Source organism: Mobula birostris, chromosome 8 (assembly GCF_030028105.1).
Source record: "Mobula birostris isolate sMobBir1 chromosome 8, sMobBir1.hap1, whole genome shotgun sequence".
In the NCBI taxonomy this organism is placed as follows: Eukaryota; Metazoa; Chordata; class Chondrichthyes; order Myliobatiformes; family Myliobatidae; genus Mobula; species Mobula birostris.
In genome coordinates, this window is record NC_092377.1 from 5,764,686 (window position 1) to 5,782,543 (window position 17,858).

General features: G+C 46.6%; 1 protein-coding gene across 1 annotated transcript in view; it reads left to right on the forward strand.

Annotated features, from left to right (window-relative positions):
- The window catches only part of LOC140201125 (butyrophilin subfamily 1 member A1-like), a 76,998-nt gene that overhangs the window by 45,037 nt on the left and 14,103 nt on the right, over positions 1 to 17,858 (forward strand). The window contains exons 3-4 of the mRNA XM_072264751.1: positions 9,871 to 10,218; positions 16,211 to 16,492. Of these exons, the coding sequence (XP_072120852.1) occupies positions 9,871 to 10,218; positions 16,211 to 16,492 (630 nt within the window). The remainder of the gene's footprint in view (positions 1 to 9,870; positions 10,219 to 16,210; positions 16,493 to 17,858) is intronic.

Sequence of the window (17,858 nt, forward strand, 5' to 3'; positions counted from 1 at the left end):
CCTCCCCGTTCACGTGTCTGCCCGCATATCCCTTAATCTGCTTATATCACTTCCCTGTGCAGCACCTACCACTTGTTCTTTAAAATTCCTCTTGTGGCAGTGTGCTACACACAGCGCTAGAATAACGACACGTAGTCGGTAAGTTGGATTTGCGATAAAAAACTTCATGGCCTCCTTTAAAGCCTTCCCCGTCGTACAAAAAGAAACTTACAGTTCTGCAGGTCTTTGGGTACGCAGGTGGGGCTCTGTCCGTGCAGTGAAGTGGGTATGGGGGCCAGGTTACCGAGCCTCTCCCATAGTCTGTCCAGGACTGCTGTGGGTTCTTCCTCTTTGAACTCTCCTGGGACTACCAGGGGTGCGCCATACACCAACTGGGCTGACGAGGTGTGCAGATCCTCCTTGGGCGCTGTACGAATTCGGAGCAGGACCCAGGGAAGTTTGTCCACCCAGTTAGGCCCTTCCAGGTGGGCCATGAGAGCCGACTTCAGGTGACAGTGGAAATGCTCCACTAGTCCGTTCGACTGTGGGTGGTAGACAGTTGTGTGGTGTAGCTGTGATCCTAAAAGGTTGGCCATAGCTGACCACAGGCTGGAGGTGAACTTGGCGCCCCTGTCGGAGGTAATGTGGACTGGTACCCGGAAACGTGCTACCCAGGTTGCGATCAGTGCTCGGGCGCAGGATTCGGAGGTGGTGTTGGTGAGCGGGACTGCCTCTGGCCATCTGCTGATCTGGTCTATCATAGTTAGGAGGTACCGCGCTCCTCGCAACACTGGCAGGGGCCCCGCGATATCCACATGGATGTGGTCGAACCTCCGGTGGGTGGGTTCGAACTGTTGCAGCGGAGCCTTGGTGTGTTATGGTAGGTCTGGATAGTGCGTCCGCTACAACGTTGTCCTTTCCCGAGACATGCCGGATGTCCGTCGTGTACTCAGAGATGTAGGACAGATGTCGCTGCTGGTGGGACGGCCAGGGGTCAGACACCTTCGTGAACGCAAAGGTAAGCGGTTTGTGGTCTGTAAACACGGTGAAGGGCCTACCTTCTACGATGTACCTGAAATGCTGGATTGCCAGGTATAGTGCTAATAGCTCCCGGTCGAAAACACTGTATTTGAGTTTGGGTGGTCGTAGGTGTTTGCTGAAGAACGCCAGGGGTTGCCGGCGACCGTCGATGAGTTGTTCCAGCACTCCACTGACTGCTGTGTTGGATGCGTCCACCGTGAGGGCAGTAGGAACGTCCGCTCCGGGGTGTACTAGCATCGCGGCGTTTGCCAAGGCTTCTTTGGTTTTAATGAAAGCGGCTGCGGCCTCTTCTTCCCAGGTAATGTCCTTGCCCTTACCCGACATCAGGGTGAACAGGGGGCGCATGATTCAGGCTGCTGAGGGGAGGAAATGGTGGTAGAAATTCACTACACCCACGAATTCCTGCAGGCCTTTGATTGTGTTGGGTCGGGGGAAGTGGCGGACCGTGACTACCTTGGCAGGCAGCGGGGTTGCCCCGTCTTTAGTAATCCTGTGGCCCAGGAATTCGATGGTGCCAAGTCCGAACTGGCATTTGGCCGGGTTGATTGTAAGGCCGACTTCGCTCAGGCGGGAGTAGAGCTGGCGGAGGTGGGACAGATGCTCCTGCCGACTACTGCTGGCTATGAGGATGTTGTCCAAATAGATGAATGCAAGGTCCAGGTCGCGTCCCACTGCGTCCATTAGCCGCTGAAATGTCTGTGCCGCATTCTTTAGACCAAATGGCATTCGGAGGAATTCGAAAAGTCCGAACGGGGTGATGAGAGCTGTTTTGGGGATGTCGTCCGGATGTACCGGGATTTGATGGTATCCCCGGACGAGGTCTACCTTGGAAAAGATCTTTGCGCCGTGTAGGTTTGCTGCGAAGTCTTGAATGTGCGACACAGGGTAGCGGTCTGGCGTTGTAGCCTCGTTCAGTCTGCGGTAGTCGCCGCATGGTCTCCAGCCCCCTGTTGCCTTGGGCACTGTGTGCAGGGGGGAGGCCGATGGGCTGCATCCCCAATTTCTCCATCTTCTTGAACTCCTCCTTCGCCAGTCAGAGCTTGTCCGGGGGAAGCCTTCGAGCACGGGCGTGGAGGGGTGGTCCCTGGGTCGGGATGTGGTGTTGTACTCCGTGTCTGGGCATGGCTGCCATGAACTGCAGTGTCAGAACTGATGGGAAATCCGCCAGGACCCTGGTGAATTTGTCGTCGGACAGCGTGATGGAGTCCAGGTGTGGGGCTGGCAACTTGGCTTCACCCAGGGAGAACGTTTGAAAAGTCTTGGCGTGGACTAGTCGCTTCCCTTGCAAGTCGACCAGCAGGCTGTGGGCTCGCAGAAAATCCACCCCCAGGAGTGGTTGGGCCACGGCAGCCATTGTGAAGTCCCACATGAACTGGCTGGAGCAGAACTGTAGCCACACCGTGCAGGTGCTGTAGGTTCGTATTGTGCTGCCATTTGCGGCCCTCAGGGTGGGTCCTGGTTCTCTGCTGTGGGTGTCGTAACTCGTTGGAGGTAAGACGCTGATCTCCGCTCCGGTGTCGACCAAAAAGCGGCATCCCGACTGCTTGTCCCAGACATACAGGAGGCTGTCCTGATGGCCAGCCGCCGTAGCCATCAGCGGCAGCTGGCCCTGGCGTTTCCCAGGAATTTGCAGGGTGGTCTACAGCGGCGGGCCTCTGTGCCCCACCGCTGGTGGTAGAAGCACCATTGTTCGTTGGGCTCCTCACTCCCATCGCCGGGTTTTGTAGGCTCTGCTGCTGGGCCTGGTCTGGTCTGCCACTGGGCACGCGGCTTGACGATCTGTGCGATAGACGCCCCTCTCTCTTTCCTGGCATTCCACAGCACATCTGCCCGGGCCGCCACCTCCCAGGGGTCGCTGAAATCTGCGTCAGACAGCAGAAGGCATATGTCCTCGGGCAGTTGCTCGAGGAACGCCTGCTCAAACATGAGGCAGGGTTTGTGTCCTTCAGCTAGGGCCAGCATCTCGTTCGTTAATGCTGACGGCGGCCTGTCTCCCAAACCATCCAGGTGCAGTAAGCAAGCAGCTCGTTTGCGCCGTGAGAGTCCAAAAGTCCTTATGAGCAGGGCTTTGAATGCTGTGTATTTGCCGTTCTCCAGGGGCGACTGTATAAACTCCTCAACTTGTGCAGTTGTCTCCTGGTCGAAGGAGCTCACCACGTAGTAGTAGCGAGTGGACTCCGAGGTTATCTGCCGAATGTGGAATTGTGCTTCTGCTTGTTCGAACCATAAGCGGGGTCGCAGCATCCAGAAGCCTGACAGTTTTAGCGAAACTGCATGAACAGATGCGGCATCGGTCATCTCTGGTCCAAATATCGTTTGGGCCGTCGGGGTCACCAATTGTAGCGGTGTGCTACACACAGTGCTAGAATAACGACACAGTCGGTGAGTTGGAATTGCGATAAAAGAGATTTATTCAAACTTCGCGGCCTCCTTTAAAGCCTTCCCGTTCCCGCCCTCCCTGGGCGGGACTGCTGTGGGGAAAGCATATTCCCAGACCCTTTCCGTGCGTGGGGTTTTCCCCCTGCTGGTGAAGATGGCCTGGCGCCCTTTTTGGGGCCGGCCTCTCTGCCGGCACGCGCTATTTCGTAGGCCAGTTCATGTGTGCTAGAAAGTGGGTCGCCACACTCTCACCTTAAAGCTATGCCCTCTGCTGTTTGATATTTCCAACTGGGGAAAAAATAATAACTAGTCTGTCTGTACCCTGTATAAGAGAAAACAACCCAAGTTTGCCTAACTTGTAGACGATACTCTCTTCAGCACGTCCACAATCTGAAATGCACACAATAATTCAAATACTTTGCTAAGTCCATGTGTATGTTGTGAAATTTCCCCCTGTCCTCACTTATCTTCATTACTTCCTCACTGGCCTGTAATTTGCACAAATTTCCTCTTTTTGGGACAACATTGGCTACTCGCCAGTCTTCTTGGGTCTTGCTGGGCTATAGAGGATCCAAAGATCTGTCAAAGCCTCTGTCGGTAATCTGGGATAGATTCCGTCAGGTCTGGGCAGTTATCCACCTTAATGTTCCCAAGAAGCCCAACACCACCACCTTGATCTCAAAATGCTCTAACATATTAGTATACCCCACACTGATTACACTATGCTGCATGATCTTGGTGAACACAAAAATATTCTGCAGATGCTGGGGTCAAAGCAACACGCACAGCACGCTGGAGGAACTCCGCAGGTTGGACAGCATCAGTGGAAACGAACAGTCAACGTTTCGGTCCGACAAAGGGTTCCAGCCCGAAACATTGACTGTTTGTTTCCACGGATGCTGCCCGACCTGCTATGATCTTGGTGAATACTGATATAAATTATGCATTTAGTGTTGCACCCCTTCATCCTCTGACTCCAAGCATAAATTTCTTCCTTTACTCTTGAATGCTCTTATCCTCTTTGTAGTTATCATCTTGCTTTAATGCAGCAGTCCCCAACAACCAGGCTGCAGACTGGTACCGCATGTGCTACCAGGCCGCGAGAAAACGATATGATTTGGTGATATGAGTCAGCTGCACCTTTCCTCATTCCCTGTCACGCACTGTTGAGCTTGAACGCATGCGAGGTCATGACCCGCGCGTCGTCCATGTCAGTGCGGGAAGGAGATCAACTCCTCGAGCTTGCAAATGACGGCGGGCTGAAAAGTATGTTTGACATAACATCTCTGCCGGCATTCTGGATCAAAGTCAAGGCTAAATATCCTGAGATAGCCACAAAAGCACTGAAAACGTTGCTTCCATTTCCAACATATCTCTGCAATGAATGCAACGAAAACTAAATTGCAGAATAGACTGGACATAAGGAACCCCCTTCAAGTATCGCTGTCTCCCATCACCCCCTTGATGGCACCGTCTTGTTGCAGGGAAACAAGCCCAGGGCTCCCACTGATTCAGCGATATTGGTGTGTTGCAATGATTTTATATGTTCATACGGGGAAAATATGTGATGTGTGTTTAATATTCAAATGTTACTTAAAATGTTATGATGCTATTGACTTATAAGTGACTTATATAACCATATAACAATTACAGCACGGAAACAGGATCTCTGCCCTTCTAGTCCATGCCGAACGCTACTGTCACCTAGTCCCACTGACCTGCACTCAGCCCATAACCTTCCATTCCTTTCCTGTCCATATACCTATCCAATTTTTTATTAAATGATAATATCGAACCTGCCTCTACCACTTCTACTGGAAGTTCGTTCAACACTTACTTCAAGCTCCCCTGTCCTCCCCTGATAATTGACTTATCACTATATTCATGGGAGGAAAATATGCGCTGTGTGTTTAATATTAAATTCGGTAGATAAATCCTTTTAGAAACGAAATTGAGTGTATTAGCCACTTATCACCTATATTCTGGTCGTGATTAACACCTCCACCCCCCCCCCCCCGCCCCCGAACAGAATCGCAAATACGATTTGTAGAAAAAAATCGGCTGGTACATGCATGCGCACTGGTGCCCGCGCAAGGCTTCATGGTCATTGTAGTCTTTCTTGGGGTAAACACAACGTATTTGACTACTACTCTTGTCCGTTGGCAACCCTACCCCCCGCCCAGGTCGGCTGGTCCACAAGAATATTGTCAATATTAAACTGGTCCGCAGTGCAAAAAAGGTTGGGGACCCCTGCTGTAATGTATGTATAAAATCCCTGGACTTCTTTTCATCCTATTTGTCAGTGGAATTTAATGGCCCTCTTTTGGTGCGCCTAATTTTCTGCTTGAGTTCTTTCATGCTTTCTTTATATTCCTCAAAGTTCCTGTTTGAGTTCCACTTCCTTAACCTTGTGTCTGCTTCCTTTTTCTTTATGACTTGATTTAAAACCTCTTGTCATTCAGGGCTGTCTTAACCCTGCTATCCTTGCCCTTCCTCCTTACTGGATCACACTAATCCTGGACTCAGATCAACTGCTCCTTAAACAACTTACGTATCAGATGTGGCCTTGTACAGTACAGTTACTGTCCATTTATTTGCAGTAGTTGCTATGAAATTTTTATTTATTTAGAGATACAGCGTGATAACATGCATCTTAATGCATGTATGCATTTCTAAATGACAATAAAAGAGGACTGAGTGTTCTCATTATCTAATCTAACAGGTCCTTCTGGCCCAACAAGCCCACACTGCCCAGTTACACCCATGTGATAAAGTAGGCTACTTTCCAATTTGTGTTTGGGATGTGGGAGGATACTGGAGCACATGGAGGAAATCCACGCGGTCAAGGGGAGAACGTACAAACTCCTTCCAGACGGTGGGATGAATTGAGTCCGTGTCGTTGGTGGTGTAAAGTATAACACAAATTGCTAAGCTATCATGCTGCCCCAAATAATTTGCCCTGCCTCAGAAAAATGCTTTCTCCCTAGGTCCAGACTTAGCCTTTTTCGTAACCGCCATAAAGCTGAAGGAGTTGTTATTAGTTTTCAAAAGGCTCTCCCACTGAAATGCCAGTCATCTGGCCAAGATCCTCTCCTAATACAGTATCCATAATTAGTGTGGTTCCCCTTAAGGTTGGACTACCCACAAAATGATACGAGAAATGGAACTAGCAAATTCTGCTTGTCACCTACTACAGCAATCCTGCTGCTTTTGCACCTCTCCATGATCTGTCTCCTGCTGGCAGTTGGGAAGACCATAGTATAACCTACTGTAATGATAACAGCTTTCTTAGTTTTCAGCTCTATCCATATTGCCTCAGCCCTCCAGTGTCCTATCTGAGTGCAGCTGTACTGTTTTCTTTGAGCCGTTGTGCAACTCCCCCACCTCTTTTGCATTTCCCTCATTCATGGAGCATTTCAGCTGTCAGTACTGCCCCTCTCTGTCAAGACCCTATAATGGCCACACGTCATGGTTTGTACACTAATAGGCTCTGAGTTCATCTGCATTACATGTAATACTCCTTGCCTTGAAATAAACACATTCAAGCCTATCAGTCCTACCATGTTGATTAACCTGGCTCTGCCTGTCTTTTCTATCAGACTTTTCTAACCCCCTCAATCCCTCCACTTGCTGACTGGCTACTCCTCACCTGTCTCCAAACTACCAGTAGTTTAAACTCTGCTGACTGCTACCAGCAGGCATTGATGATACTCCTGTTTAGATTCTTATACAGATCCAACCTGCCCTGGAAGGGAAGCCCAGTGATTTATGACTCTGAAACCCTCATCGTCACTCCTTAATACATGTGAAACTGTACTACCTTTCTATTCCTTGTCTTTCTAACATTGAACTGGCACTACCATTTGTGTCCGTTGATCCCTTTTTCTCAAACACAAAATAATCTGCAGATGCTGGGGTCAAAGCAACACTCACAACAGACTGGAGGAACTCAGCAGGTCGGGCTGCATCCGTGGAAAATATCGGTCGACGTTTTGGGCCGGAACCCTTCGTCAGAACTGCAGGGGGAAGGGGCAGAGGCCAGTAGCCACCCACTTCAACTCTGCTTCCCACTCCCATTCAGATATGTCCATACATGGCCTCCTCTACTGCCATGATGAGGCTAAACTCAGGTTAGAGGAGCAACACCTCATATACCGTCTAGGTAGACCCCAGCCCCTTAGTATGAACATAGAATTCTCCAGCTTCCGGTAATTCCCTCCCCCTCCCTTCCCCTATCCCTATGTCACTCTGCCCCCTCCCCTAGCTGCCTATCACCTCCCTCTTGGTTCCGCCTCCTTCTGCTACCCATTGTGTTTTCCCCTATTCCTTCTTCACCTTTCCTGCCTATCACCTCCCTGCCTCCCCTCCCCCACCCCTTTATCTTTCCCCTTACTGGTTTTTCACCTGGAACCTACCAGCCTTCTCCTTCCCACCCTCCCCCCACCTTCTTTATAGGGCCTCTGCCTCTTCCCCCTACAGTCCTGACGAAGGGTCGAAACGTCGACCGATCTTTTCCACGGATGCTGCCCGACCTACTGAGTTCCTCCAGCGTGTTGTGTGTTGCTTTGATCCCTTTTTCTCACCACCCAATCACAAGTATTCCCTTTGTTTTCTTTCACCCTTCATGTGGTCGTGCTCTCTAATATTCCCCAGTTTAAGTGAATGGTGATCAACAGAAACATTAACTCAGATTGCTTTCTATATTGGCTGGATGTTCCCTGATTTATTTTTAATTATTTTAATTTTCAACATTTGCAATTATTTCTTCTCAACATCAGTTCATTGTTAATGAGCGACAGTGAAGGTTAAGTTTCATTTCTCTTAAATATGCTGCGGCTTTCATAAGATAGCTAATCTGCTTCTGTTTTGCCACATGATATCTTGCATGAATAATCTTTGAAAAATTAATAGACTAATATATATCTATAATTTCCATAATGTTTGTTGAAATCATTCTCGACATTCCATGCCTTTATTTTGACTTTTTTTCTTTCTCAGCCTAATAATGGTTGCTATAGTTACATTCATGCAGGAAGAGAACCTTTTGTATTACCATTTTCTTTAAGCACTACTTCATACAGTGATAGGTCACTGATTCTGGCATCAGATTTCATAATCTCATGGTGCAGTGAGTCACTAGTAAAGCTTAAAAACAAAATGCTGGAAGCTTTCGACAGCTCAGTCAGTTTCTCAGAAACGAGGTGATGTTTTGAATCAGTGAGTGCCTTTCGTAACAACTGGGAAATGAATCTTTTATTGTGAACATCCTGTCTGTTGTGTCTCTCCTACGTCATGTTCCCTTCCAGTAGGATGGAAATGTGCTCGGTCATGCCGTCTTCTATGGGGTCATCTAAAGGTGCTATGTCTTTTTAAGCATTTTATTTTACAATTGCAAGTCCCTGCTGGACATTAAGAAATTAAAGTACTGCAGGTCTAACCCATCAGCAAGTTGATTGTTGGCAAAGAAACTGGAGGAGCTGGACTTCGTGCAGCATGTGCTGCTGTCTGCATCAGAAGGGCGTCAAAGGAGTCCGTACGTGAAGGAGGCGTTCAGATTAACAGCGAGTGATCATCTTCATCACATTTCTTGTGATCACAAGACCCTGTTGGACATTGGTCATGTGGAATGCTGCATGTCCGATTCACTGGTTTATTGGCGGGTGGCAGTGGAGCTGTGTGGCCTCGGTCATAGTGAGGACAAGGCCTCAAGCCACGCAGGAGAGAGGCGTCAGAGTTGGTGCCTCCCACCAGATTTCCGGAGGCAGTGTGGTGCGATGTCCAAGCTGGAGTCTGTGCTGTCCTGCAGTGTTTGCTTGGCAGAAGACAAGCAATATTGTGTTTGACTGCAGGTGGTTGCAATATTCATGCACTCAGGTCCTGAACTATATTTTTTGTGTGATATTTTACTGGTATCTGATTTGTGCTCTATGTGCTTTGTGTTGTTTATGACTGTTGGTGCTGTGATTTGTGCCTTGGCCCCAGAGGAAAGCTGTTTACTTTGGCTGCATTTGTGGGTATACATATATGGTTGAATGACGATTAAACTTGAACTTCTAGTTACTTATCTGTGGCCAAAATGCAACTGGGCCCTACAGCGCCTTTTCAAAAGTAAACTTCATTGATTTTCAGAAAATATTTCAGACATTTATGGGGAAAACTGAAGTGGATGGATTTTTACAAACTGACAGTGGTTAAATGTTAAATAGTATTTGCACTAATTTTATTAGAGAAATCTTGAAAATGATCAGTGAAGTCTTTACTTCAGTCTCAGCTGTGTCCCAATATACACCAAGCAATTTCTTAAAGGGAGTGAAAAGGGGAAGCACATCATTGATAAAATGGTACAGCTCTTCCTGGGTTCTGATAGTGTTATGGGTTGAAATGTATTGTAACTTAATAGGAAGTACTGTGTAGAGCTTTCCATTCATGATGGTGGTTAACTTAACTTGCTCTGGGATTTCCCATTTATAGGTCTCTTCAAGGTGAAGTGTAAGGAGGAACAAGTCACAGCCAAGGCTGGAGATGATGATGTCATCCAGTGCCGATTTTACCGTGGAAATAAATTTGAAAGTCTGGCTTTTGTTTGGAAGAAGGTGGATGCTAAGGGGATTGTCTACAATTATTCGTGGAGTCAAGTCAATCAGACAGAGCATGATCCCAGCTACCACAACCACGCAGAAGTCTTTGCCAGTGAGATCCCTGAAGGGAACTTGTCCCTGAGACTGAGGAATGTGTCTCTGTCAGATGCTGGAATCTATAAGCTCCATGTCTCCAGCCGATCTCAAAGTACCGATGCACAAGTCTTCCTCAGCATCCGAGGTAAGGATGGGAGAATCTTGTTTTCCTGTCTGAAAAAAATGAATTAATTGCTTCTTCCAAAAATTCCTGTACAGGTATCAGTCTGATCATGATTGGAGCAAAGCTGTGTTTAAACTTGGATACTAAACTGAAAAGTTTTTTTTAGATATATCTATATATGTATATAAAATCAAAATTAAATCCTGTCCTGGGCTTTGTTTGTGTTCCTTTCCTCAATCTGCGCCCAGTATCTTTCCACAGTGGCTCAGCAAGTCCAGAAAATCGTGTGGTGGGATTGGGATCCTGGCCTGAGACTCTTTGCTATTACTTGTGGTCGTATGTCAGAGCCCTAACACAATGTGCCACATTGCTGACTCCTTATTCATCAGTGCTTTATAAAAGCAGAAGGGATCTGGAGATGAGTACTTTCACCTGGAAGTACTGCTTCTCCCACCTGGACAAGGTAATTTAAAACCTATGCCATGCCTTGTGCCTCGGAATGCGTTGTGTCTGTCGTCTGGTTGAGCTGATTAAAGTATAATCCATACTGGTTAGCGTAAGGTAATAGATTTGATCAACAAGGAATAAAATGGCAGCTGCTTAATATCAGGCTTGAGAGCATGGTTGCGCTCTGAGCAAAATGGTTTGTATTATTGCCTTAGTTCCTTGGATTTGCTTTCGTCAGCAGGGCAAGCATCCAAGTCCATTGCCCTGGTCGCCCAGAGATGGGGTGATAACTGGGATGCTCAGAGGCAGAAATACATTGATCATGTTTGATAGGATTTGGGGTTCAAGAACAAGTCGAGCCAAGTTTCCAGTGGGTCAGTTGGGATTTATGGAGATCTGTGGCTACTTTTTGTTGGTGCCAGCTTTTACCTCTGAATTTCCAAAAAAAAAAAAAAAAAAAAAATTTTCCCCTAATAGGCAAGGGCAGATAGCGTGATATCATCGAGCTGGTCTTAGAAGATGGGGCTTCTGTTCATACATGAGCTCAGGGTTTAAGCTGTGCAGCTTTATACGTGTTTGGCCGCAGTGTACTGGAAGCAAATGGGTTTAGCCCTTTTTCGATGGCCTAACGTTGTAAAGTCCCACATAGAGAAGCTGCTATGGTTAGGTTCATTGGAGGCTTCAGGCTGTGTAGTAAGATGTTGCCATTCCCTGCTGAAGTCTAGGTTTGCAGCATTTCAAATTGGGTAAGGCTGACCTTCAACAGAGGTCGACTTGATTTCTTGTAAAGCCATCAGAAATGCTAAGAGTCAGTACTAGTCCAAATTGAGTCCCTGACTAATTACCAGTGAGATCAGGGCTTAAGTACTGTAATGGGCTTCTTAATCAAAGTCAGACAGCATGTTGGCAGCAGCACATCCCTTCCCATTGACCTTAATGTTTTGAACAGAAGGAAATGGGTAGGTCACCACCCACCCTGACAGCCTCCAATGCACCTGAATCCGCAGTCACTGTTGTTGATGTAAAACCTGTCTTCCAGAGAGTGAAACCACACAAAACATCATTTGCAGATGGTGTCTGTGGTTGTTTCCCGAGATCCCTGTGCAGATCAGCTGGGGGTATTTACAGTTATTTTTAACCTCTCACTTCTTCAGTTTGAACTACTAACATCCTGGTACCCAAGAAAAACACGATAATGTGCAAAAAATAAAATCAAGAGAATGTGACTTAACTGTTACTGTCCAGTGGCTCTGACATCTGCATTGAGAGGCTGGTCATGGCGCACACTAACTTCCAGACAATCAAGACCTACTGCAATTTACCTACCACTGAAAGAGAGCTACAGATGACACCTCCTCCCTGGCCCCATACTCGTTGATGTCTGGACAAAAAAGGCACCTACGTCAGACTATTGTTTATTGACTAAGATGCTGCTTTCAATAACATTATTGCAATCGAACTCATCACCAAATGCCAGACCATAGGATTAAATACCTCCCTCTGCAACTGAATCTAACTCCATCTACAAATTTGCAAATGATACATTATAGTGGCCACATCTCCAATCACAAAGAGTCAGATACAGAGCCTAGTGACATAGTTTCATGACAACAACCTTTCCCTCCATCTCAGTAAAACAAAAGAGCTAGTCATTGACTCCAAGGAGGTTGGGGGGGGCGGGGGTGGAAGAGCAGTGCACACGTTCCTATCTACATTAATGGTGCTGAGGTGGAGCTTCAACTTCTGAGGAGTAAACATCACCAGTAGCCCGTTCTAGTAAACCATATTGACACAACGGCCAAGAAAGCTCAACAATGCCTCTATTCTTCATGAAGTTAAGAAATTTGGCGTGTTCTCTTTGACTCTCACTATTCCTTATCAATACACCACATAAAGCATTCTATCTGGATGCATCATGGCTTAGTATAGCAACTGCTCTGCACGTGACTGCAAGAAACTGCAGAGTGTTGTGGACACAGCTCAGCACATCACAGAAATCAGCTTCTCCTCCATGGACTCTTGTCCTCATGGACAAGGACACTTCTTGCTGCCCTAGAAAAGCAGCCAGCAGATGCAAATACTCCATCCACCATGGGTATACCCGCTTCCCCTCTTCCATTGGGCAGAAGATACAAGAGCTTGAAAACACGTACCAGCAGGCACAAGGCTAGGTTCTATCCTGCTGCAATAAGACTATGAAATGGTTCCCTAGTATGATAAGATGAATTCCTCACCTCACAATCTACCTTGCTATGATCTTGCACTTTATTATGTGCCTACACTGCACTTTCTCTATAGCTGTCACACCTTACTTTGCATTGTTATTGTTTTTGCCTTGCTCTGCTTCACATGGAATGGAATAGTTTGATCTGTATGAACAGTGCCAAAGTATTTTTTCACTGTCCAGGAGTACAATTGACCACAATAGAACAATACCAGGCAATCTCTGCATTCTCCTCTCAGCAGGCAGAGCCAGAAGTAGTGTGGAGTTGAGATGTGCTGTGGTCCTCAGTGAGTGTCAGGCCAAAGGACATAGGAGCAGAATTAGGCCGGTTGGTCCATTGAAGCTGCTCTGCTGTTCCATTATGGCGCAACCCCATACTCTTATCTTCTCTCATAACTTTTGATATCCTGACTAATCAAGAACCCATTAACCTCCGCTTTAAACATACTCGGTGACTTGGCCTCTGCAGCAATCTGTGGCATTGACATTCACCACCCAATAGCTAAGTAAATGCCTCCTCATCTCTGTTCAAAAGAAATGTCCCTCTAGTCTGAGGCTGTGCTCACTGGTTCTAGACTCCACCCGCACCCCCCTATAGGAAACATCCCACTCCATCTAGGCTTTTGAATATTCAGTAGGTTTCAGTGAGATCCCCCTCTCATTCTTCGAAACTCCAGTGACTACAGGCCCAAAAGTATGTTAATCCTTTTATTTCTGGATCATTCTCCAGTACCAGCATATGGAGCCCTAAACATTTGACAGTACTCCAAGTGCACTCTGATTAATGCCTGTACAGCCTCATCATTGTTAGCAGAAGAGTCCCATCTGTATCACCCCCTAACCGCCACCACCCCAACCAAGCTCCACCAGGCACAGGGAGTATTTAGAGTTTCTGCAGACAGAACCTCATCAGAGAAGAGTTTGGTATAGAATCCTGTTGAACAAACCAGTATAGGCAAACCCTGTGTAATAGCAGTTTGGGTAATGAAAGTTTGCTCATACAGAATTTGTAAATCATGACTGGAAAAAAAAATTTGACTAGAATATAAATTCGATCTTACAGAGTTTATATGGGAAGAAAATGAAAGCTTTTTTTTCAACTCTTATTTCTTGAGGCATGCGCAGTTGATTTAACTTTGTTTTGCAGAAAGTCGTGATGTGGATCACCCCTTAGGACCGCAACCCTCCCTCCCCATAATACAGGGGTCATCTGTAATGTAGTTCTGAAATGTTGTAATGGAAGCTAATTTACACACGAGATTCTGCAAAAATTATTTACCTGCGCTCTTCTGTTCTTCTGAATTGGGTTAGAGGGTGGGCTAGGACGTGAGAAACTTAGTAAACCCTTTACAAACAGTTACCTTTGTAAACTCCTTCCCCTTAAGGGAGCAGGCAGGACCTTACTTTAAAATGACTACCAAAAGATAGCCACATCATATGTGATACAACTCCTTCAGTGGGGTGTCTGCTCCATTCTTTGGATAGGGGGCTTGTGGACATTGAGTGCTGCTCTCTGAGCCATATTCCTTCCATAATGGATGTCTTCCTCACACTTTCAACAGGAGTTGGTTAAGGGAGTGAGTGGGACTAAATACTGGAGGATACTGATCTTAGGAGACTGAGGGATATGAACTAATGTACGAGTAAAGTATGGCTGAGTTCAGATTCATTTATTTATCAGGTGTACTTTGAAACATACAGTTAAAAGCGTTAACAACCAACACATCTGGGTGTAGCCCACAAGTGTCGCTGCACGTTCCAGTGGAGGATGGAGTAACTAGGTTGTTTACAGGTGATGGGATTGGGGGAGGGGTAACAGGTACTGCTTCTTAACAACCTTCCCCTTGGACAATCCATACCAGCTGAGTGCACAGAAGGTAGCAGTACCCAAGACGTAGCTGAAAGATTTGGCATCCCTTTCAATTGTTATTGTGTAACGAATCAATGATTTGAATGAATTGAAAGTGGTTGTATATTGTGGAGTACAAGGGTACTGAGTTTGTTTTCTGTGCCAGCTTCCGTCCTGCACTGGCTCTGGGGCATGGAGCTAGTCCCCAGCCAAGGCTGATATCCCGAACGATGTACACAGGAGGCTGGGAGAGCGGCAAGAGCAGGATTGAGCAAGGAGCGGAAGTCTGAATACATAACAAGATTCTTTTGCCAGGGGTGACAACGGAAGATCCATTGGGGCCCGTCTCTTGGTTTAGCCTTCGATCTGCTGCTTCAGGCTGCCGTGCTTTAACATCTCTTGGAATTTAACCTGACCAGAAAATCCCTGACGTGTGATGTCCTTTATCAGAGCCAAGAAAGAAATGACCTGCTGAAGAACATTCAATTCGAACTAATGTATTTCTTTATGTAATCATCAGTTAAAACAATAGAGCAGAGTAGCCCCCCTTTGACCCATTGTGCCCTGAAACCATTGACCATCAGTGCTCTGGTCCCACTCCATAATATCAATTCTTATCAATTCTTTCCGCATCAAGATTTTATCCAATTCCCTATTTCAAGTCCTTGGAGAATCTTTCTAAGGCCCCTTTAGGAAACACATTCAAGATCACCAGATGTGTTCCTGTTGTTCTACTCATTTCAAACATCACATAATTTCGAATGCCCCAATTAAATCTTGCCTTTTTATGCTGCAAGGTGAATAACATCTTCAAACAGTAACTGTCTTCTGCAGCTTCCTCCCAAGCTTTGACCCACCCCCCACACCCACCTTCCTGAAAATCAGAACGCAGAATTAGATTAAGTTGTAATCATTGAGCAATTTTACCCAATGCCCCTGTTTCCAAGTTCTGTTCACAAGACCATAGACCATAAGACTGGAACAGAAACAGGCGATTTGGTCCATCCATCATGGCTGATTTTTTTTTATTCCCCAGTCTCCTACCTTTTCCCCATTATCTTTTACTTTCTGACTAATTAGGAATCTATCAACCTCTGGCCTCCACGGCCATCTGTGGCGATTAAATTCCACAGATTCACCACCCTCTGGCTAAAGAAATTCCTCCTCATCTCTGTTCTGAAGTGATATTCTTGTATTCTGAGGCTGTGTCCTCTGGTGCTTGACCCTCTTCCCCCTTCTCACTATAAGAACTGCTCTCCACATCCACTCTATCTAGGCCTTTCATTATTCGATGGTTTCCGACCCCAATCATCCTCAACAAGACCTACACCATCATTTTCCATCCCTTCTCCCCTCTACAAGCTTAAAGTTGGTCAGTGATTCACAAGCTGATCCCGATGGACAATATTGGCAGTGTTGCAAGGAGATCCAATGAGGTAAGATTTCTTCTGTCCTGTTGGCTTGGTTCAGACTGTTTACTTTTTGCCTTGCAGCTCTCGGCACACAGCCAGTCATTCATTCGTCTGGTGACGACCTGGGACTGTTGGTGCTGGTCTGCGAGTCTTCTGGGTGGTACCCAGCTCCCAGTGTCACCTGGGAAAATGGATTAGGCAAGAATCTGACCAGGCACTCGCACACAGAGCATTTTAATTGCAAAGGTGGCAGTGTCTGTGTGAAGAGCACGTTAGAGCTGATGAACTGGCCCACCGGCAACTACACATGCACAATGTGGGACCAGCAATTGGATGAAGGATTATCAACAACTTTCTCCTTGAGTGAGTATGTTCTGCTGTGTTCCATTTGTGGTGTGTGGACGGAATACCAATTGCACTGGCCTGTGTCTGAGCATGTCGATTCAGGCCTATATTGGATGGGATTCTGTATTTCTGTTTCACCTCCGGTTTGGGCATCACTTTATGTACAGTTGCGAGTAAAAGTTTGTGAACCCTTCGCAATTACTTGGTTTTCTGCATTAATTACTCAAAGTGTGGTCTGACTTTCATCTAAGTCATAATAATAGACAAATTCAATCTCCCTGAACTAATAACACATAAACAATACTGAGTACACCATTTAAACAATCGCAGTCCAGGTTCAAAAATGTATGTAAACCTCTGGAGTAATATCTTCTGAAAAAGCTATTTGGAATCAGATGTTCCAATCAATGAGATGAAATTGGAGGTGTGGGTTGTAGAGGTGCCCTGCCCTACAAAGTCGGGTTATTGACAGAGCCTCCTCTTCTCAAGAAAGATCTGTTTATGAGCACCATGCCTCAATCAAAACAACTTTCAGATGACCTTAGAAGCTGTCGGGACAGAAGATGATGCCAGCCTGAGAGGCAGTCAGGTCTGCGAGTCAACAATTGCCGCTGAAGCAACGCCGAGGAGACAGACGTCAGATAGAGCCGTGGTAGTAGGGGACTCCATAGTGAGAGGTACAGAAAGGGGTTTCTGCGGCAACAGGCGAGATTTAAGGATGGTGTGCTGCCTCCCTGGCGCCGGGATCCAGGATGTCACGGACCGATTGTAGGGAAGGTGAACTTCCGGAAGTGGTGGTGCATGTCGGCACAAATGACGTGGGGAAGAAGAGGAAAGACATTCTACAGCGTGACTTCAGAGAACTCGGAAGAAGGCTGAAAAGCAGGACTTCCAGGGTGGTTATCTCCGGTTTGCTTCCAGTTCCTCGTGCTGGAGTGGGCAAGAACAGGGAGATAATGGATCTGAATGTGTGGCTGAGGAACTGGTGCAGGAAGCAAGGACTTACAAAGGACGGGTTGCACCTTAATAAGCGGGGCACCAGCATTCTGGCAAGCAGGTTTGCCTCTGCAACATGGGTATGTTTAAACTAAGTAATGGGGAGGAGGGGATGAACAGGGAATATAAGGATGGAGATAAAGGGAAAGTGAGAATAAGAAAAGGTAAGAAAGACAGCAGAATCAACAGAGCAGAAAGCTCAAGAAGGGATCGTACAGTATGGCCAAGTGAAATAGGAATTGATATGGGAGGTGAGGGGAGTAATGAATTAAAAGTATTGTATATGAATGCACGGAGTATAAGAAATAAAGTGGATGGGCTTGAGGCACAGTTGGAAATTGGTAAGTATGATGTTGTGGGAATAACAGAGACATGGCTTCAAGTGGAC